At 44.3% G+C, this 23106-nt stretch overlaps 1 protein-coding gene across 18 annotated transcripts in view; it reads right to left on the reverse strand.

Moving 5' to 3' along the window:
- PTPRF (protein tyrosine phosphatase receptor type F) overlaps window positions 1-23106 on the reverse strand; it is a 401799-nt gene that overhangs the window by 107116 nt on the left and 271577 nt on the right. For all 18 annotated transcript variants that reach the window (XM_064147770.1, XM_064147753.1, XM_064147762.1 and 15 more), the window contains exon 6: window positions 3587-3775. In XM_064147770.1, the coding sequence (XP_064003840.1) occupies window positions 3587-3775 (189 nt within the window). The remainder of the gene's footprint in view (window positions 1-3586; window positions 3776-23106) is intronic.

The following is a 23106-nucleotide window of genomic DNA, read 5'->3' on the forward strand; positions in this document are numbered from 1 at the left end:
GCGACCGAAGCTGTGCACCCTGGGGGAGAACAGGGAGCTGTCCTGAGCCACTGCATTTGCAGGAAAGCAGCCTCTCCACAAGAGGTGGGAAGTATTAGCAAGATGAGCAATGAAGAATTTTGCTACAACCAGCATGAATCAGAGACCTTGTTTTTGCCTTGGTCTGTGATAATGGAGATTAAAACCTGTATTTATGTGTGTTCTCATCTCTAGAGCAATTAGCCCAACACATACTGGCAAAACTTCCCAAGAGCTGGACTTGAAAATTAATTAAGCATTACTTTGAGGAAAGATCTTGGTATTGCAGAGAAATGGGGAAAAAAGCCAGCTAAATTTAAAGAGTTATGCCAAATGTCTCAAGGTTTAATGAGAAAAATGCATCTACGGACACACAGATTAATTAGTAAATGAGGGATGGTAGGATACAGGGCAAATTTATAAGCTGTGTATTTGCTCCTGACAAAGACACCAGTCCCCTGGGGTTAAAAGAGTCTAAAATGACAGCTTGGTTGTCTTAAACCACAAACCCTCTAGCACCTTGACAGAAGATGAACAGACCTCTAAAAACTGACATTCACAGAACCCTTGGGCACATGAGTGCAAGTTCAGAGATCTGCCCGAAGCCCCCAGAGCACTGCCAGCCCACATAACTGCGAGTGTCAGAAGAGAGCACCTTTCCCAAACATGCTGCTTCTTCACCTCTAGCTATTTATTCCACACTAGGAGCCTGATGAAATTAAGCTATCCCTCAGCTCCCTCTCTAAGTCAGACTCCAAAGCTGCTTTGACCTTTACGACCTGTATTTGCTACGTCTGAATAGTAATATATCATGTACTCATTGAAGGTCGGACACTCGATGCAATGTAGGGCTCATACCATGCTGTAGCTATTTTAGCTATATTACATCTGTCTAGCTTTTATTGGGTTTTAATTAAATGAAATCAAATGAGCGTATATTTAGATTGAGATAGTATAAACTGACATTCATGCAGATATGCCAGGCTGGCTGTAAGATATGATCTTAATGGAGCAGAGACTTTGCAAACTATTAAAATCTCCCATATAATGAGGTATCTATTTAAATAGTCCTTTTTCTTTTTTTTTTAAACAACTCTGTCCCACTATGGTGTAGTGCTGCAGAGCTCAATTAGCAGCTTGTACAATGGATGAGATGCTGCCCAACCCATCAAATTGCTCACACAGGGTGACTGCAGTCAGGTAAGTGGGACTTGGGCACTTCAAAGTGCAGGCCCTACTTCATACCAACTACAAATGCAGGAAAAAGCCACAAATGCAAGCAAGGTTTGAATCTCTGGCTCATGAGAAGCAGTAAACTTCTTGCTCCCCACTCCTGTCAGGGTGGAGCAGAACGCTGGTGAATCTTGGCATTGCATCATCAGAAATCAGTATCACCTGAAAATAAACCTTTACTCCTACTTGGAAGTCTCTTACATTGAACTGTGGAAATCTCTCTTACTACATCAGAGAGCTAATCAATTTCTTTGGTAAGTCAGAGGATGTATGCTGCTCATTGATTTCTAAAAGGTTCCCTTGACGCCTCCCTTGGTAATTGCTGTGTCTTCACCAAGCAGCCAGCTCCGGAGTTTGAATCCCAGGTGAAATATTCAATTGAGATGTTGCTCAAGAATGGCAAATAGGAAGCAAAACTTGGACACAGTGACAGGGTTTACTAGTTTGTTTTTAAACTTTCTATCTCACCAAACCTGTGAAGCAGCTGGTAGAGAGGCAGCCAAGTGCCTGTGAAAAGAAAGCTGGGGAACATACAGCAAGTGCATCAGGAGCTACCTTGCTGCTCATTTATGGTAATTTCTGATGCTGATTTAGTCAACTATGAAGTGAAACACATCCATGTGCACTTTCCTACTGATGCCTCCCAAAGCTTCTCAGAATAATTAACAAGTGTGATATTTTCTCTCAGCACAAACAGATCAAGATTAAACCATGTTGTGGGGGAGATAAGCTAAAGGTCACTGGGAAATTTCATAAGCTATAAATGCATTAGTATAATTAGCGCTCACTGTACATCAAGGTGGGATCAGGAGTGTCAGGCTGGATTCTATTTTTGACAAGAGTGATGTTTCATTACCCACTCCCCCAAGTACAAGCCTACTTCTTATCACCCAAGCATCATCAAATATATGCAGAGGGCTCCTGATATGGGGAAATGTGTCAAGATGTTCACCTTGCTAGGAGGAAGATGGTGTTACCTTGACAGCAGCACTCATAACAAACAGATTTTGAGTGCCCAAGCAAGGCAGCCTGCCTCTTATTTAAGCACGAGACCCTTCTAGACCAACATCGTTCCAACTCTGTTCCTTTCTGTATTTCATGTAGAGTAATGGGGGCTATTTTCCCCCCAGACTAAAGCTGCTGCATAGTGCTGTTGTGCACTGTTAAATAGCCACTACAATCCAGGCTGGGGAGCTGCACTTTGTCAGCAAATAAAGTGACATTTTATTTTAATTCTCTAACGGGCCTTACAGTCCTGGGAGACCCAGAAGTGCAGCAGAAAAACAAATGTTCCTTGCTGAAATTAGTGCATTCTTAGCCACTCACAAGAACTAACAGTCTGTATTTCAAAACCTAGTGTTCGTTTCATCAAACAAACAACCAAGCAAAAAGAAATGTTAGTATTTCAAAACTGTGTCCACCTTCCTTTGAAACCCACAGAATTGCTGCTTCTTGGATTCTTCTTTCTTCTTGTGGTGTCACATAGCGAGAGTGATAAAGATCTCCACAGAAAGCAGAGCACTCTCTTGTAGAGTCTATGTAAGAAACCTGGGGCTGTTTAGTCTGGAGAAGAGAAGACTGAGAGGAGATCTTATCAATGTCTATAAATATCTGAGGGGTGGGTGTCAAGGGGATGGGGCCAGTCTTTTTTCATTGGTCAGCAGCAATAAGACAAGAAGCAATGGCTGCAAACTTGAACACAGAAGGCTTTGCCTCAACATGAGGAAAAACTCCTTTACAGTGAGGGTGACAGAGCCCTGGAGTAGGCTGCCCAGAGAGGCTTTGGAGTCTTCTTCTCTGTAGACTTTCAAAACCTGCCTGGGTGCATTCCTGTGTGAGCTACCCTAGGTATCCTGCCTTGGCAGAGGGGTTGGACTTGATCTCTGGAGGTCCCTTCCAACCTCTAAAGTTCTGTGATTCTGTGAAGTAGCATGTGACCACTGATTGTAAAGTCTCAACCAGTGTCTCATTGTCCTGACTCACAATGTGCTCATCTCAAAAAATATCTGAGACCTGCTGAGTTGGCAGTGAAATGTCTAAGCCTACCAAAGATTTGGGGCTGTGTTAACATGGTCTAGCAGAGAAGGAATCCAGGTGATGTTCCAAAAGACATATCCACTCTAATGTCTCATTTTAAGCCATGAAACTCTGCCAGAGATGATCAGCTCCAAAAACAGGTTTTATATTGTAGAAGAAACAAGCTCAAATCATATTGACATTTGAGTTAAGAATAGCATTTCAGAGATAAAAAAAAAAAAAGTAACAGTGGCAAGTAAGGAGTAAAGGGAGGAAGAGTGAGGGAGGCAGGGGAAGCTTACTTGCTTTGCTGCCTTACCCGAGCGGAGCTGCTTAATTCGCCCATTGCTAGTTGCGGTGTCAACAGGCAGGAAATCCTTGAACCAGGAGATTTCAGGATCAGGGTTTCCGCTGGCAGCACAGAGCATTGTGGCTGTGCGAGCCTTTTCCACCACCTTCAGCTGCGGGCCCATGTCAATGGTTGGGAAGCCAGCTGGGAGGTGGTCTTCTGCAAGAGGGAAAAAACACACAAGGTTAAAGAGAAATGTGTAGCAATGGGATATGGCTATAGTGACAGCAGTGCCATGGTACAGCATCTGTGACTCTGCTGGAAAACAGCAGCCTGACTTCCCTACTGAGAAGGTTTTCAAGCCCTTAAAGCACATTAGGCTCTATAATGAGCATTCATTACACCAAGAGAAGCTTCCACTAAATTTAACTCTGTTTAAATCAATTGCCTTGGGAAACGTCCATAATTTTCATTGATAGGTAGGCTTCATCTATTGTTGTTAATAATTCAGAAAAAGCAGGTATTTGCCTTTTTGTGGGAGGACTGAGCTGAAGATAACAGACAAACACAAAGCCAAATAGTTCGAGGCATCTTGAAAAACAACAGCTAAACAATAAAACCCCTTAGAATGGTCCAGAGAGGCCCATTTTCTCTTTTTTTGACTAGAAACATTCTGTCACACTCGTAGGATAGACAGTAAATCTCTTTCTCATGCCCCCAAATCTGATTCAGAAGGCTTTTAGAAACTAATGAGTGTAAAGCTAATGAGCCACACTCTGCTCATGAGCCGCCTTGCCAGACTGTGTCATGGCAAGCTCCTGGTGCATTTTCTGGGCTGCAGAGAGCAATGGGGGTGCAGGTATTTCAGGTCTTACTGAAATACTGTAAGATGAAGCACTGCTAAGACCATTCATACAGCAGGTATGAAAATAGTTAATTGGGTTTGCAGCTGCAGAGCCTGCTCAGGTAGGCTGGGTGGAATACATTAGGCAGCATTCACTGATAAGCCAAGGCATGCTCCGACACTGTCATTCAATAGCAGCTGCAGAACAGAGCTCATTTACTCATTCTGTGGCAAGATGTACTGCTCTCTGCTAAACCTGAACTGCAATCAAAAGGACATATTTTCACAGAAAAAAAAAAAAAAAGAAAAGCACCAGCAAAATGTCTCAAAAGTGACGACTTGAGGGACATTAAGAAGCTTTTAAAGCAACGGAAACTCAATTATTTTCAGTATGCTTCTTTTTCTCTCATTTTAAGGGAACTTAAGCAAACCTTTGGCAAATCCAATTCTGCAATGCTCCTGGCTCACTGCAGTGTTTAAACAAACATCAGCATCTTCCCAAATCCCAAGAGCCTGAACCTGCTGCAATCTGATTTTTTTCTGCTATCATCACACATCTGGAATCATATCACTCTGTCCTGGCAGGAAGGTACTAGCAATAGGCCACCTTCGATGTTTTCTTCTACCTGTACTGCCACATTTGCAGCACAAACACAGCCTGTGATGGCTAATCTTACATATTTCTCCCTGAGATCTCAGGAGAATCCCCAAGACCCTTGACTTGCTGGCAAATCAAGGCTCTGTAGCACAAGGCAACATCTGCTGCAAACAAAACAATGCCTTGGAATACTGGTTTTTTTTTTCTGTTTAGATGAGAGTGGCTATGAAGCATTCAAGGTTTTCTAAAGGAAAGAAACAGTTCCTGATGCTTATTAAAAGCACAAACTGTATTTTGTCTCCCAGACTGGCCTCCCTAGAAACCTCTCTCATCACGAGCAAACATAAATTGAATTTTATTTTTTCTTTTTTTAATGAAAGGTACCATGAAAACTACTTCTCTTTTTAATTTGCTCTCCATTGATTTTCAAAGACAAAAGGTACATAGAGCTTAACTGGAATGACACCAGAGCTAGCATTCAGTAACAAGCAACAGATGCACACAAGCATTCAATACTGAGCAATCACAATGCATACTCCTACGTGGCTGAAAAGAAACAAAAGAAGGGTACACATCGAAGTACTGGACGGTATAGATTGAAAAGCAAAGGCAGATACATAGGAGAAACAGCAAACAATGACATTCCCTTGGATTGAGGCCACGCTTGCCTGAAGTGCAGCACCTTGCTATTTACAGTATTGAAAGCAGATGTTTACTCTGGGGAAGCTGAAAACCCTGAAGTGATCTATCTAATCACCATGATTACCACTGACAATCTTTTCTGGTTTGTTCAAGATTTTACAAAGAATGTACTGAGCTAAGCATTACCCAGACAGCTTTGTCCGAAGCCTGTGTGGAAGCTCAGCACATAGCTAAAGGCAAATCTGAAACCAGATTTGTGCAAGAAATCTCCTCCCATCTGCAACAATCCTTTGACCACAGAAACGAGAGAGATCAGAAAATCCTTCGTAGTGCTTGATCCACAGGTACCCAGCCACCTGCTCCACTGGAGGCGACTGTTCAGTTAAAATTAGTAGTTTGTGATGAGCCACAGACCAGCAGAAATTACATGATCCAATCTTGACTTCCCTGGGTACAACAGAGAGACACTGATGACAAAGAGCCGGCAGCAAAACTACCTCTGCCATACTAGAGATCTTTGATCAAGCCTTTCCTGGACTGCACAGAGATGAACAGTGCCACTCCCGTATCACACACTCACTGCAAGCCCAAGCCATTACTGAGCCCACATGAAAGTGCTGTGCACTCAACGACTGGACAGAGGGCACAGGAGACTACCATGTGATGACCCTCGGGCCCCTGTGCTAAGCTCTGTGCTAAGCTGGGCACAGACAGGCACAGGCAAGGCTGATACTGCACAGTTTCTTTCATTTTAACTGCACACAACTCCCAAAACTATAGTGGCAAATGATAGCAGTAGAGAAGTGATGCATGCTGTGTAGTCAGAGACACAACAGGTTCCCTGGGTTAGCAATGGTACCAGTACAACCCCATACCCATGCATGCCTGGAGATTGGAACCTCTATCTGGTATGGCCATGCTGCCACCAAAACTCACAAGCAGCACTGGCACTCTTGCTACTATACAAACACACAGGCAGCAAGGACTTGCCCTTGTTAACCAAATGGAGAGGCAACATCGGTGTTTAAGAGCAATAGTGTGCTTCCAGAAGGCTGCAGTTTCAGCTCACATCACTGCGTGATGAGATGAAAGGAAAATCTGACAGTCAGTCTCTGATGGCAGCTCAGACACCTGCAGGCTGAGGGTCACCTGCTGTTAGTTCTAGAGTAGCACCAGGAGACCTGCACTGGGCTCGAGCTCAAGGGGAGGATGAGCATCTTCTCCAGAGATGATCCAAAGTCTTCAAGGTGTCTGTACCACCATGAAATGGGAGACCTCAACTATTGCAGGTTCTCCCCATGTGCTGTGTGCCTCTCACACCCACTCTGAATCCTCCTGGAGAAGAGTGGCTGTGGCAAAAACCTCATATGGTCACATCACAGAGCACAGCCTGGCGCAGGTCCACACCTGCCCTGTCAGCAATGTTCCTGTAGAGATAATGGGGCTTCGTTCCAGCCTGGCTTGGTGTTGCTGACTTCACTGGGACAGCACAGGATGTCTGTGTTCAAACACCACAGGCAACGATAGGAGCTGAGAGTAGTTCTTGCCTTGCCTTCGCCTCCAGCAAATGTCTAATCTAGGTCTAATTACGAGGCTCCGTCATGCCTCAGCTCCTTTCAGCCCCTGCTAGCTGTGCTAACTTGTCTGCACACAGAGCTTGTCAGTAACAGGTATCCTCCTATTCATGCCAATATGTGGATAATCTTATTCCAGAAAATGAGTTTGTCAGCACTTGGTTTTATTCAAGGCTAGCTAGTGTGCTTTAAATACACATTAAAACAGGTTATGAATCTGCTTTCAAGTGCAGACTATCTAAACCAGTTCTTCTTTCTGGGTTTCAAATACTTTCAGAAGTGGAGTATCTCAGGCTGGCATTAGGTAAGAGCATGCAAAATCTAGGCACAAGCAGGAGTCTTTCTGGCATTGCAAGCTCTAACTCCCTCCATGGATCTAAGGCAGCAGATGCAGGAATGACAGTAGAGCAGGAAGAGAAGAGAGAAGCAGGAGGAAACAAGAAGAAAACAGTAAGAGAGAAAAAAAAAAAACAAACACTATTGGGTTTTGCAATTACAAACTGAAACTCAGAAAATCCATGGCTAGGCTGAGGTCTTGCTAGCAGCAGTCACCAAGGAGCCAGCAATGTCCCTCTGGCATCTAGCATGACAGCATGTGCAAGGGATATCTCATGCTCACTTGACAGCTCCCTTTGCTAATCTCCTTTCTGAGGTGACAGAAATCTAACCCTTCTTCTCTTGTACAGCTCTTTTATGCCACACATTTCCCATCTTTAAGGGGAAAGCTAAGGTAAGAAACCTCTCCCACAGCCTGAAACTAGAGCTGAGATCTCCTTTAGAGCAGCTGCAATTATGTAGCTCATTCACCAGCTCCCCAGAAAATCGCTTTCCCTGAGGATGCTGCCATGAGACACATATCCTTTGGGGCATCCTTATTTTCTACATAACTCCAAATATCAAGTGAGGATAGGGGACACAAAGGCAATTGGAATTTATGTCTTATGAGAAGCATGGATCAGCCCCAGCGTAGAACGGTATGTGCATAACAGCTGCTTGAAGAAAAGGCCTGCAGAGAAGTTTGTGGTGATCACAGCTGTTGATGGCTGAATCCTGCAGGATTACTCCAAGGATTTTGCTCAAAACTTGTCATCTCTCACAGAACAGAAGACTTGGAGGGGTTGGATAGTGGGTTCCTACTAGTGCAAACCCTCTGCAGCCTTGCAGCCATGCAACTGTATTTTGGGGGTCATATCATGACTTAGCACCTGTAAAACCTGCCCCCTACCACTCTGGATTTCCTCTGCGTCCGTGCAGGAAAGGGCAGTTTAGAAATGATAGTGCAAACTGTAAACATGTTTATGGGAGTTATCAGTCGTGTTCCTCTGCCTGGACAAGTCAAGCCTGCTTAGTATCATCAGCCCAATTGTTCAGACTGCTGAGGGAGAGGGAAAAAATGATACCCAATATAATTTTGAAAGAGCAAAAAGTAGCTTTTCTATATGTTACAGCTATAGCTGTGAGGCTAAAAGCTCTTACAATCTATCAAACCCACTGTCCCTCTGGAAGGGCTGTTCTCAACTCAGTTCAAGTGAGGTATGGGGCCCTATCCCCATGCAGGCCTGGAAATGGTTCATCTGGGCCACTGGCTCCTGCCAGCCTGTGTCAGCTAAGGAACTTCCAGCCCAGCATCAATTTTAGGGGCTCAGTAGGAATGATTAAAACACAAAGCTGCTTTGTTTTCAATTCTGCCAGCTATGTGAAGCCACTCAGGAGCTTGTGGTGCTAGGGGCAAGCCAGGAAACGGATTGAGGGCAGGGACATCTCTGATAAATGCGTTTGACTGCGGTCAGCATAGCACAGGAGAAGGATACATGTATCAAAAAGGTATTGCTCATGTTCCCAGCCTTTTGGTGCGGCAGCCTGGCATCTCACCCAGCTCAAGCCATCGGGGCTGAACTGATGCTGCTAAGAGGTAGCGGTTTGACGCAATTTAACGTAGGATGTTGGAGGAGCAACCCTTGTCTACAACAGGCTTGTATTTGGAAGGATCAACGGAATTACTTTACAAAATTTACAAGCTTCCAAATCTCCCTCTGAGACACTGAAACACATTAGCAAATGCAGAAATTATCAGTGCAAGGAAGATGGTCTGGCTAGTCGGCAATATTAACTAATGAAAGATGCAAGCCAGTAAGATCATAAGCACACCACAATCTAGGACATCTGTTTGCTGAATAAACAGCCCTAATTCCTTCAGCACAGGTTACACAGCGTGGCTATTCAATTACTGCAAGACAATCAAAAGCAGCCGAGCAATCCAGCAGCCCAGAAGAATGGCATCATTTTACATGATAAGAAAACCCTGACACCACTCTGTTCAGGTTCAACTGAAGCTGCACAAAGAGCTTTTATCAGCCATTTTGAGGTGACACTCTCTTCCTGCATCTTTCTTCTTACAAAAGCCCTCTAAGAGGTATACCAAAATTATTATCCACCTTCATGGTCTCCAAAGGCTGCCTGGTGTCGGGCTACCGCCCATGCTGGGAGTGGTGGGAGAAGAAGTGCATTTGTGTGTGCTTGCTGCCGGAGCCAAATCTCATGCAGGCTAACAAATGCCCAGTCGACACTGGCACCGCCTTGTAATTGCCTAAGGGAAAGGAGGGGCAGTGAAACCAACCTGTTTCAAAGGCAACAAAGTCTTAATTACCGGGTTAGCAAGTATAAGACAGTTTCAGGCAGGCAGAAAATACAAACAGTCATCTATCGATGACAGGACTTTTAATGACAAATCTGCCGGCTCTGTATGACATCATGCCAACGTGACATGTTGAAGCTGCCTGCTGGAAATAGGGAGAAGGGCACAGATGAATGGGTGGGTGTGGAAACAAGCTCCAGAAGGACTTCTCTGTGTCACGGTGTAACCACATGAATTACCGCACAAGAGCTTACAGTAAACAAAGTATTTGCTATCTCTCAGAAAGATCACAGCAGCAGCAGCGAAACAGTTCACAAAAGAAAGAATCTGAGTCAGTCCAAAACAAAGAAAGTACTGTAAGGAAAAGTCAAGAAAATACGAGACTAGACAAGGCAGAAGAGGATAAACTGTCAGGCAGATTCCTGCCCTGGGGGGCTCACAGCGTGGGAGCTCAAAAGACCCGCTCATTCTAGGGGTTATGAGTCCATAAAACACCTAACGGAGACAGCTCTACCCTCCAGGTGCTGGAAGGGCACTCCTAACGCTGTCCTTTCCTGGCTGGACAGATATTATCTCCATTTAGAAGCCACTGACCTCTTCTTAGTAACACAGCTGGCCATCCCCAAGCATTTGCTTATCTCAGAGGGGAGCAGGACAGCTTTGCAGAGAGGTGTGTGCTCCCAAGAGGAAGACACAGCAGCACCCTCCAACCGGCCTCAGTGTGGGTTCAGCCTGTGCTCCTGTCGCGGGCCAGCACCGCTCCTCGCTGTGTGTGGCAGGAAGGTACCGCACGGTCCCTCCAGCAGCGCCACCTCCCTAGGGCACCGCACTCTGCGTTTGCTGTGCACTGGCACCCAGTACTCTCTCCTACCCAGAACGCAACCTTGTTTCTCCAGGTCTGATGGGAGACACTGCACCTCAAAGGGATGAAACAAACTGTTCCTCCCAGCCCTTAGAGATGCCGTTCTCAGACAAGTAACATTCTTTCGTGCCTCGCAATACCTCTCAACCTGCCCTAAGGAACTGGCCAGGACAAAATATAGTGCCGCAAAGGTAGGGCCAGCTCTCCATTAGGAAATATGTTCTCCTTCCCTTTTAGAAGCACTGCAGCATGCCACTGCCAAAGCCCTCCCAGACACACAAGACATTGCCATATACCAGCTACAGCTACATCTAAGCTTCTCAAAAGGTTGCTAATCCAGCCGAGATACAAAAAAAGCAGCACAACTCTAGAGGCACTGATGGAGGCTACAGCTGTCACACTCCACTATGGCTAACCCCTAAAGGCACAGCCCAGGGGAAAATATGAGTAAGGTCCCTCTGGGAAAAGCTCACTTCCACTACCATGACCTTGTACTCCTCTGATGCAGGGTCTTCATAAACACTGCAGATCTGCTAAGATGACTGAGTCTAGCCATAGCTTCAATAGCAAACAAGCAATTCCCTCTCTCCTTCACAGATAACAGCCTGTGACCTGTGCTTGACAGAGGGCAACACAAAGATGATTAACAGCTACTGAAGCTGGCTCAGAGAAGACAAAACGTTAAGTATTCAGTCACAAACTTGAGCAAATTAAAAGTTTGCACCTACAATCCACTCCTTCAGTTCATCGCTTAGGGACCTTTCTAAGTAATAACAACCTCTTCTGAGTACGTGTTAGCTGTGGAGTTTGCTGTCAGCTAGGAGACCTCAACTCATCCTAGAAGAAAACAATTTGTACTTTCAGTAGCTTAGACTGCAACAGCCTAACAAGGCATTTACAAAATCTCTACTACCAACACCATCCTGCACCCTGGGCTACCTATTCTTGCTTCCCATACTGGCTTCTTTGCAATGACAGTCACATTTGCAGTCTTGGTCCTATCCCAAGACTTATGTCAAATATATCTAAAAGAGATAAAAAGACTCAAGAAGGAAAATTATAGGAGAAGCTCATCTGCTCAGGCTAAACAAGCTCTGTGCCATAGGGGAGAGTTTCTGCAAACTGAAGACAGCCCCTAAGAGTAGTGGGAAGGTTAACATCCTGTAACAGGTGATGATCACCCTAGACCTCCTGCTCCAAATTGAAGACCACTATTCTGCCATGAACACAGAACAATGTCCACAGACAACTCAAAGCCAGAGAAACCTCAAAACAAGCATTCTCCTAAAAGACCAGAGAAACTATTCAGTCATGTTAATGACGTACTAAAAAGGGCTTAGGTTGTATAGCACTGACACTCATTCAAGGGTTCAGAGTACAGCACAGCAGAAACTGTGGCAAAAAATGTCAAGAATGTGAGTAAGGAAGAACTTACACACAAGTGAAATAAATGGTGTCTTCAAGATTCCCTGCCTGAGCATGCACCCTTTTTTTAACCCTTGTTTGGTGAGAAAAATGTTTGTTTGTTTGAAATTTCCTCCCCAGAAAGTACAGCATAATTTCAAGTAGATAAAAATAGATTTTTGTGGGTCATACCCAAGAGCTGACAAATAAGCCTAGGTTCTTTCATTAACTACTACTTACAAAAAACCCATACCCTCATCAGCTGGAAGTATGCATTGAAAAAACTCACAAAAGTTCTCTAAGCACAATGAATTCAGAAGGGTTTTGCAGCCAGCTATTAAGACTCCATAGTAAAGGAACAGTAAAAGACAACCACGCTGTGCTTTCAGGCAGGACTGTGTCATTTGTTGGTACCAACTGTTGAATGTAACTGCCTGCAGAACTGTTTTCAAACCATTGTTTCTTTTTAATATTTTGTGCTGAGAAACACAACATAACTGTTGCCACTCCATGTTTCCTAATGACAGAATGTATAAACACACTCCCACAAAAACCTACCCAAAACTTCAATCTTTTGAGAGAAAAGCACAGAATCAGCTTTTACTTGCATTCTACGTCATTTATTAATCCCCTGCATTTTCCACACTGCTTCACCTGCGCTGATGTGATATGCTATTAGCATAGAGATTTTCATTTTTAAGATGTCCAATCAATAATGCATTTCCATATGCCATTAAATCCAATGTGTGGTTAAATTAATGGAGCATTTGACTTTTGATCCATGTATGTTCGGTTGCAGCTCAGTGCAGGGAAAAATGCATGAGAAGTGAGTTAATCTGACAACAGAGTTCTCCCACGCTTTCTAACATGGAGTTTCAGATTAAAGGGAAGCATTCCTACTGCCACTCAGCTGGAATACTAAATCTGTTCATTTCCACTTCACAGGCCAGAATGCAAGATTTTCGGTCACTTAACTCCTACAGAAAGGGCTAGATCGTGTTAAAAATCTATTTTCTATTTAGTTCCTGCAGCCTGTCTGCACAACTACCAATCCAGTGGCTTCTCTCCCTGTGGAGGAACATCACAGCCTGTCAAAGCAACAGTGGCCAGCAATTCTAAAGCAAAAACTAGGGATGGGAGAAAGTTGTATGCTTTGACAAAATATTCTGCTGGAAAAGTCTTCTTTTCTAGCAATTGTTTCAACATGGAAAAGAAAAATTTCCTTGCATGGAAGCTACTGAAAAGGGAAGATGTTCAGGCAACATGAAAGAGAAATGACCATTGTCTTTTAAAGGATAATCACTGTGATACTATTTGAGAGAGAAAAAGAACTCTTTCTGCTCTGTCTTTCACCCTCCTCAAAATCCCCAAACAAAATCTCTTGAGGATGTTGCAAATATTCTGGAAATGCTAGCTTGGAAATCAAACCATAGGATTGTGCTGGGGAGGAGGGTAGAGCATCACTGGAGAAAGCACAATACTCTACTTCTGGCATTCACAACCAGCCAGTGCTTCAAAAGCAGTGCAAAGATTCCCCCCTCTCTCAAAGAATGCCCTCCCCAAACACCTCTTTAATCTCTGATCTCAAGGACTAAACTGAAACTTGAAGGCAACCTTCAAAATTGCCAAGTGGCTCTGTGATGCTGTTAGAGTTTGAATCCCAAAGCTAGCAATCAAGGTGTGTGGGTGTGGGAAAGGAGAACAAACAACGATTCTTACAGAAACAAGGCTCCTCTGCTGCATACAAGCTGAAAAGCACCAGCTCTGGTGCTCAACAGCCAGCATTTCTCTCCACCTTCCTGTATTGCCTCTTTCCTCACCTTGTGCCTTTTCCTCAGCACCATCCTTTCCTGTCACTGTTCAGCAATGCTTATGCACATAGACCTTGAGGTGAGGAGAAAGTTCTTCACTGAGAGAGTCATTGGACACTGGAATGGGCTGCCCAGGGAGGTGGAGTCGCCATCCCTGGAGCTGTTCAAGGCAGGATTGGACATGGCACTTGGTGCCATGGTCTAGCCTTGAGCTCTGTGGTAACAGGTTGGACTTGATGATCTATGAGGTCTCTTCCAACCTGGGTGATACTGTGTGAAAGACACAGCAGACAGCTGTTTTGAGCAAATACTCAGAAATCATATGAAAGTGTTTTTAGTAAGTTAGCAAAACCAGTATGTAGAACTGGTCCCAGTAAAGGACAATATAGTAAAATAAAGATTAAGTTTATAGCCAAAAGCATTGATTCTATACACTATTAAAAAATAAAATAAACTTTAATAAAAAATATACACATCTTGACATCAGGTATCTCTCTGAGAGTTCCTCACAAACCTTTTCTCAGACAAATTCTATTTTCAAATGAAATAATGAACATGAGACTTCCATGCACTCGTTCTGTTGCAGCCAGCTCAGGCATACAGGGTCTGCAGGCATGGAAATCACTTGAGAGTTGCAAGAAGGGCTTTAATTAAATCTGAACTCCAAACAGATCAGTGATACAGTAAATCACTGCTTTCCCCCCAGAAGTTTTAAAATACTCTTATCACAGAAAACATCTTGAGATATCTAACTGAGTATCTAACTTTATTTACTTGGTGGGAAAGTGACTTTTTATAAAGAGGGAAACCACAATAAGACTGGACCAGTTAGGAACAGAAATATTCTCATACTATGGGGTTTATGTATTATATTAAGCCATCACTTTCTAGAAGATCCATTAACTGCACTGGCTCCAATATCACTTTCAGTGGAGACTCTGGCTACCTTAACAGTCTTTCAGAGACCACATGAAGCAGAAAGGCTCCCAGCTAAAGACTGGTAGCAAGCCAACAGCTATATGCAAACACAAAAAAGAGATTGTTGCCAGACAAATGATAGTTTGAATGATGTAATTGATCAGAGTTTAACAGAGGACTTACTCTTTTTTTCACAGATAGCAAGTGTTGCAGAGGCTCAGTATCCTATTTACTACTTTGCCACAACACCCATCTTTTCAGAAGGATGTGCAATAAAAGGAGTGGCTGACAATTTCAGCCAAGGCTTTAAACAAATCCCCAATGCAGACTCTCATAAATCAAAGAGCACACAACAGATAGATAGAAAGCTGGCAGTGAAACCATATCAAGGCCAAGTGGATTAAAAAAAAATGGCACCTCTTGGCTCCTATGGTACTCATCTTAACATAAACCAAACACAGGAGATCAGCTGAAATTCCTTTGCTGTTCAAGAAAGATGCATTCCCTAACACTGGGCACATTTGCTGTTAGCCTAAGGTTTACTTTATCAAATGACCACTACTAAAATGCTGAGTTTCCTTGCTCCTCTTCCCTGGCACACGAGGAGGCCTGCAGAGTTCTGTGGCATGGAAACCCTCCTTCCCAGATGGAAGGTTGTGTGTCTTTTCCCTCAGAACATTACAGTTACCAGGCGTAGACCAAGAAAGCTAAACAGACACTTGGATTTGACAAGCTTCAGCTTCGCTATACTGGAAAATTAACTTAAGGAAAGCTTTTTAAGGATTTCTTCCCTCTTGAAAACAGAGAATACTTGACCTTAAAGTTTTAAAGACAATCTACTGTTTTTCCACTGCAATGTAATCCCAGGTTTCTTTAGGAAGATCCTTGCAGCAGCCCCACACACTAGCAGGTGGGAAGAGCAGTTCCCACAGCAGCTGTTGACATCTCCTTATTTCTCGTCTTTCTCTTTTTTCTTTTCCCATATGGAAAAGCACAGGAAAAGGCAGTGGTGTGGAGGAAACGTTGCTACTAGGAACTTCCCAGGACATTCTCATGCAATAAAGTTAAGGTTCAGGATAAAAAGAATGGAGAATAGCTATAAGAGGACGTCAAGCTCCTGCCCTGCAAATTTTGTTTCATGACTGACTGACTGGCAGGAAGCACTTAACCATGAAAGGATAAAACACCATAACGTTGCAGGTCTCAGGAAACAATTACAGGAGAACTGAACACCTGAATTGCTTTGTCTTCCTTGGTCTGAGCCACCTTTCCCTCTGTGCCTCACATACACGCATAGTTACAAGTGTCCTCTCCACCTCTGTTACAGTGTTTCGATGCATGATACACACAGCCCAGCTTTGCAAAAGCCTGTTGCTACAGGGCAAGTCCACCTTTCCATAAACCTCTTAGATGTACACAACAAGAGCATTACAGCAAGGGTGATGTTATTGTGTGCTCCAGCTCCTGGCACATACAAAGTAGCCAGCCCTGCCACAAGACGTGGCACTTCAGCCCACTCCATAGGTACGTGCAGGGGTGGCTGGCTGTCCACGGCTGAGCAGTTCTGCACGTTGTCACAGGGGGAATACTCTACATGCTCTGTTGAGGCCCTGAAGACATGGCTGTGATTATCCAGAGCTGATGTGAGTTCCAAAGGAGGTTATATTTTGAGCCAGGAGGTCGCAGTATGCGCTTTTGCTGCTGCTGCCAACTCAGGAAACTGCTGTTGCCTCTTTCTTTAACCCAGCTCAGGTTAGACCAGATTTTCCAGTATGGATAACAACTGCACTATTTACATTTCATACACCTAAAAGGAAGACTTTGCTGGAGCAGATGTCTTAGAAGGAAGCTCAAAGACTATAAAGCATGTAAAAGCCACGGCAGCCCCTCTGACCTGTTCCAGCACAGCCCAGGTGATTTTGTCTGCACAGACAGCTCAAGCAGCTGACACACACCGTGCTGCTCACTGCAAGGTGTCAGAAAGGATAAAGTAGTACCATGGTTTGATTTTCTGCCAGGCAAACACTGGCTGGCAGTGACCACACACGGAGAGGTCATGCAGCGTTGTCCTTTATTAGTACGTTGACGATTGCTGCGCTAATGTGCTCATGGATTAGACTCCTGAAGTTGGAAATGTGAGCATGCTTGGGTATAACTAATTGGAAATAGGTCCTGAATTCCTAATAACCAAAGTTATGGTCCCTGGGATTTATGCCAAATTAAAGACAATTAATTCTCCTCTCTTGATTATTACACACCTTAATAGCTCTGTCCTTGAGTCAGTTCCATCCCTGATGTGCAGAGCCCTTTAGCTCAGTCTCTAAAATTTGATGTGCGTGAAGAACGGTTAGTAAGAAAGCTCTGAATCAAATCTGAGTTAGTGTATCAAAATCTCTCATGTTTTACAATAGTGAAAAAAAGCCATTGGGTTCAAAGCTTACTTCAGATCCTGGATTATAAAGGCATTTGCTGCACAGCCTCTGCACTCTAGTCTTTAGAGGCCTTAAACAATTCCACATTTCTCTTTAAGATGTTCTTTTAAAATATCACATGGCAGTATATACAGATAATCAGGATTGTTTTCATTAAATGATTTCAGTGAAGTTCACTGGCTTTATTTGATATACAAAAGACTATTTAACCTTCTCCCAAGATACTCTACTGATGTAATTACAAGCAAGAGATGAGGCACGGCTCTCCCAGCTGCAACCATTAACAGGAAAGAAAACATTCTGCTAAGCAGAGGCCGCTGTAGGTCTTTCACAGAGGATGTAAGAGGCAGGTATCTCCTTGCAGAGAAGAATACTGCAAATCCTTGTTTCCCCAGCTCACTCTACAGAGCACAGGCCACTGGTGTTGGGACTGTTCAGCTAAAGGAAAATTGAGAGTGAATGTGTGTTTAAGGTAAAATAAAAGCTGACACTCCTGTCTTAGACATCACTTACGTGCAAAGTAAACAAGACTGCATATCTCTTTCAGAGCACCAAAAGCAAACCTGCAGCAGGGCACCCTCTGCTGAGACCCTAAACACACGGCTGTGATTAGAGCTGATGGGGGCTCCAAACACGATCTCATCTGGAGCACAAGAGGACACACTTTCCAAGGACTGAAGCAGAATTGGTTGATTGTCAGCTGCTTGCTTTCCTGAGCTGGCAACCAACACAAAATGCCAGGAAGAGACACCCTACACAATCAGTCTCTGATACTGGAGACGGTCACGAGGACCTCAGAACTCCTTGGTAAAACATCATCTTTCATTTCATGCTGGAGTTTTCATACCCATGACCTGTCTGAGGGAAGATAAAGTAGGTCTCCATCCTATCTGTCAAAATCAACAATACAGTTCCAGTCTTCTCCAGACAGTGCTTAGGCTCCTCATGACCAGCCCCATGCCTCACAGCAGCTGGAGGAAGATCTTAGGGGTTTCTCTAGAAGACATAAATGGCAGGGAAACCTCAGACCCATGCATTCTGAGCTTCTGGCTCCTGAGGCTTGTACACTGCAGACAAAGCTGTTCAGCAGACAGTCAGCTGTTGGGAATTTTACCACATCTCCCCCACAGCAGACCTGGGGCAGAGCTCTACAGAGGAAGTAATTCCTTGTGACAAAGTAGGAGTGGAATACCCCAAATAAAGCCATGAGTATTTCCATGTGAGAACTGAAAACCAAAGTTTCATACTGCCCAACAAGTCTTCAGATCTAAGGCTAACACAACTTTCCAAAACTCTAGTCTTCCTAGATTTCTTCTCTCTGCTGAAGTCTGCTCGGCCACATACCTGATTCCATGCCTTGAGACAGAAATGTGAGTTCTAAAAAAACCAGCAGCACTGGAAAGAGTTGGGAAGATGGAATCTTTAAGGCAAACGTGAGTCAGGGAGTGCAGGAAAGCTCCCTTTCAACTTGTGGCTCATCAACAGCTTTGGTCTGCTACAGAACAGCAAACATGCAAGCTTGTCTTCCCATAGATGGAAAGAGTAAGCAAACCAGAAGAACAAAGGAAGCAAGCAAACTCACCATTTTCATTTGGTACCACGAGACAGTGTTACACTGGATGGTCCACAGTTGGTGCGGGGTTTTTGGTGGGTATTGTTTGTTTGTTACTGCCTTGTTTTTTTTTCCCCAGAGAGATCAGAGAGCCCTCAGGTTAAAACCCCTGAGAAACACTGATTTTGGAAATAGGACCCATCAGCCTATAAAGCTGAGCTGCCAACACGCACAAGCTTTGGACCCAGACCTTGACACAATGAGAACAAAAGGCTGATCCTCCCCAGCAAACCACCTGCGAACAGAGCAACGGCATCATCTCACATTTACACTGAGAACAGAAATTAAATTAGCAAGTAGATTTTGATCATGAAGTGACCTTTAAAAATGATTGAGAGAAGAAAACATTAGCTATCGTTATTTGCTCTGATACGGATCCCTCCTGAAGGCAGCCTTGTGTGCAAAATACTATTGCTAATTTTGTTTCACGTTTCCAAACGGCTTTTAGGAATTTAAGATGACTCTTATTTTTTTCCACAGATGGGCTTTGCTGTCTTCTGTTTTTCATATAAGCACAAATTGGATAAAGTGCTGTAGCTGAACTTAAAAGAACGGGACAATTTTATGATGTTTAACAACATTTGTAGCTATAAAGGCTAAACCCACTAAAAGTAATGAAATCCCACGCTCAGGCGCTTAAGGTATTCTCTTCCTCTTGTCCCCTATGCTGAACTGTGGAATTAGTCCACATCAGTAGGGGAAGGAGAAAACACATTCTTCGTGGGGACACCCAAGGGGCTGGGCTGTGGCTAGAGGTCAGTCTCTGCCAGCCTCATGGCAAACTGTTGCATGCTGCAATCTCTTCTCACTCGGCTGTTGACACACTGACAATTACAGCATTTGTGGCACAAGTTTTCAGGAGTTTTCCCAATGAAAGCCAACTTTGCTTTCTTCCTGGGTTAAGCAGGGCTATGAAAAGATTGCCAAAAGCGACACCTGCTTTACAGCTTCAACACTTAGATTTTCCTTCCTTGTTCTCATTGTACTGTGCTGCATCCTCGCTTGCATGAAACTGCAGAGATTATGCAGAACTCATGTCTGCCTTATGACAAGCTCTTTTAAGTCAATACCATTTTGAATCTGCTTTGACCTTGCATTTAAACAGACATAATACCATGTGTGACTCCATTCTGCACACAAACACCCCTATTCATTCAACAAGAAAGGTTTCGACTGCTAATGCCTTCTCTTTTGCATGCAAGGACAGATTTGCCAAAAGCTCAGATTAGGGCAGGCTCGGACTTAAAAAATTTGGTAACCTCTTATGGTATTCACTATTCTTTTTTAAATAAAAACCACACCCCAAACATTGACAGTGTAAACATTGAGCTGTACGCAATGAACTAGCCTGGAGAAGAGAAGGCTTCAAGACCTTGTAGTGCCCTTTCAGTATCTGAAGGGGACTACAGAAGGGCTGAGGAGGGACTATTTCCAAGGTCATGTAATGACAGGACGAGGGGCAATGAGTTTAAACTGGCAGAGGGGAGATTTAAACTGGATGTTGGGAAGAAGTTCTTTCCAGTGAGGGTGGTGAAACACTGGAACAGGTTGCCCAGGGAGGTTGTGGATGCTCCCTCCCTGGAGGTGTTCAAGGCCAGGTTGGATGAGGCCTTGAGTGACCTGTTCTAGTGGGAGGTGTCCCTGTCTATGTCAGGGGGTTGGAACTGGATGATCTTTGAGGTCCCTTCCAACCTAAAATAGTCTATAATTCTATGATCCTAACTACTTGTATCACCTTTAAGCCATTTCATCCTTGAAAAGGCTTCAGACATTCAATAGCCCTTGGCTACTTACTCTTTTGTCTTTCATATCTGATACTTTAAGTAGCTAAGAATGAACTGTCTACCATATTATAAAGGATGGCACAAAGAACAAGGTGGCAGCTGGGTTGTATTGGACAATCAGTAGTCCCTTATGAAGCTCAGAACACCACAGCAAAGAAGGTCTAGAGTTCTAGCAGTTTTTCCAACTTCCTGTATATCCTATTTCAATTCTCTGTTAGCTGCACTTTTAATTGGACTGCAGGAGAATATAATTTTTTATACCACCTGGAACTAAGCAAGGGTGAAAAGCAAAGTACAATCAGGCAGGGAGCAATCAATTGCATTTGAGGGTTAGGCAACACCCTGGGAGCAGAGAGTGTACTCGACAGCTCTTACTAGTCAGACATGCCCCTGTGCATCTCCTAGACATGCTGCAGAGCAGAGAAATGGCAAACAGTGCTCTGTTTTGAGCAGGTTGCAACAGGCTGTGGCTCTGGTGTGCCAAGTTTGTCAGCACTGCCTGACCTGCCTTCCCTGACAGCTACCCGCAGGCTAATCTCCTGAACTGGAGTAGGTGCAGAGGTCTGGGCAAGTGAGCTGGTCCCTTGCATGCCTCGGGGCTGAGGAGATCAAGCAAAGCCAAGTGGCTGCAGCATGCCACTACCAGGAGACTTGTTAGTGATGGTGCACTTCATCTTGCCTGGGTTAGCATTAAAATTGGACTAAGTGACCTGATCAGTTGAGTGATGAGCACAATTTGTCAAGCTGACCTGCAAAGCATGCCCCATCTCCCCTTGCCATGGTACGGAGGTGCTGGAGCCTCTTTTCACAAGGAGCCTGCTGCAATCCCACCTGCTGCCACTTTGTGAAGAGCTTCTCATGAACTTGCCCATTTGCAAGCTGCATGCAGCACAAGGCATTGCTGCAAACTCATAATTAAATTCATTACTCCATACAATTTTAAGCCATTCTTCAAATAATTACAGTAATTTGATAAGCAGAAATCATATAAACCTGCTGCAGTTTTATCTCTCCCATTTGCTGTCTGAAGGAAAATGTGTGAGTAATAGTCAGATGATAACAGTCTGGGTTATGCAAGCAAAACAAAATTAATACGATCCTTACTCCAAAAAACCTCTAATAAAATATAACCAGGGATACCTCAGGCAGCATGGGGTGGGAGTGAGCAGAACAGCAACAGCCAAAGGGAGTGTGAGGAAGGCAACGCTGTGCCGCTCACGGTCCCCATACCAGCTGCCAGCTGTGGAGGTAGGATGCTCCAGGGATGAGCTGACCTGCAGCTATTGCTCCTCTCTCCCAGGAAAGGAAACTCACTGTCAGGTAACCTTGGTAACTCCAAGGCCCAGCGAAGGCAGGGGAGGCAAAAGGCGAAAGCTTCCTGCAATATTCACAGGACCATGACAGAACATTCATTAGTGCTCTAATGTCAGGAGAAATCAGCAGCCCGGGTGGCTGCGCTGTCCCATTCTGCTTCTCACCTTGCTTATGAGGTTCCTGACCTTTCCTGCTACGAGGCAGGCAAGTCGGCAAACTGCTGCTCGTGCTGTGCTGAGACACAGTGAGGAAACAGCAATGAAAAACTCACACCTGCCAGCTTCTCTGGTGAGGTCAAACTCACAAATCAAGCACCAGAGAATGAACAACACACACCGTCTCTGGCGGGCCCCTCTGGCCTCACCTGCCTTTCTCAGGCTGCTGAGATCCACTGCAGGCGTGACCAGCGTAAGTGCCAAGGGACCCATCACAACGTGGCCTCCAGGACTGTGTCAGCAGCAGGGGCAGAGATAAAAAGGGGTGGAACTGGAGGCTGTAATTTAGGATTAGTACAGACCACAGCTTCCTGAGTGCCTTGTGCCCTGCTTTGTCTACACAACCACAGGTTCAGAGTTGGAGATGGAAGTTCTTTGCACAGGCACAGACTCTCTGAACCCTACCAAACAATATTCAGAGGCTAAAGAGTTAATAAACTCGAAAGGGGCCAGGGATGAGTTTTACTAGAGGTAAGGAAATGCAGAGTACGCTAGGCTGAAATAGAAATGTGGCCCAGCCACAAGATCAATAAAGAGGTGAAGGCCAGAGCTGTGGTTACTTTGGTGCTTGGATTAAGGGCTTTGAGTTTCTGCAATCAGATCTGATGATCCCACCAAAGGAACAAAGGGAAGGCTCCAGGCCCTCATTTCACAGAGAAGGGAAGGAAGAGTCATCAATTTTCTGAAAGTGACTTTATGCCTCGTTAAGACCCATCTAAATTATATACAAGATGACTTCCAAGTAATGGAAAAACGAATCTACAGACAGTCCTTTTTTTTTTCCCCCTAAGATTTTATTTTCTTAAGGATGTGTCTCCAACCAGCCTGAAACAAAACACTTGTTTGAGGGGGAAAAAACTCCCATTGCTACAGGGAGATATTTCTAAATGAGCACTTCAGTTTTA

This window comes from Pogoniulus pusillus, chromosome 8, assembly GCF_015220805.1.
Source record: "Pogoniulus pusillus isolate bPogPus1 chromosome 8, bPogPus1.pri, whole genome shotgun sequence".
NCBI classification, from domain to species: domain Eukaryota; kingdom Metazoa; phylum Chordata; class Aves; order Piciformes; family Lybiidae; genus Pogoniulus; species Pogoniulus pusillus.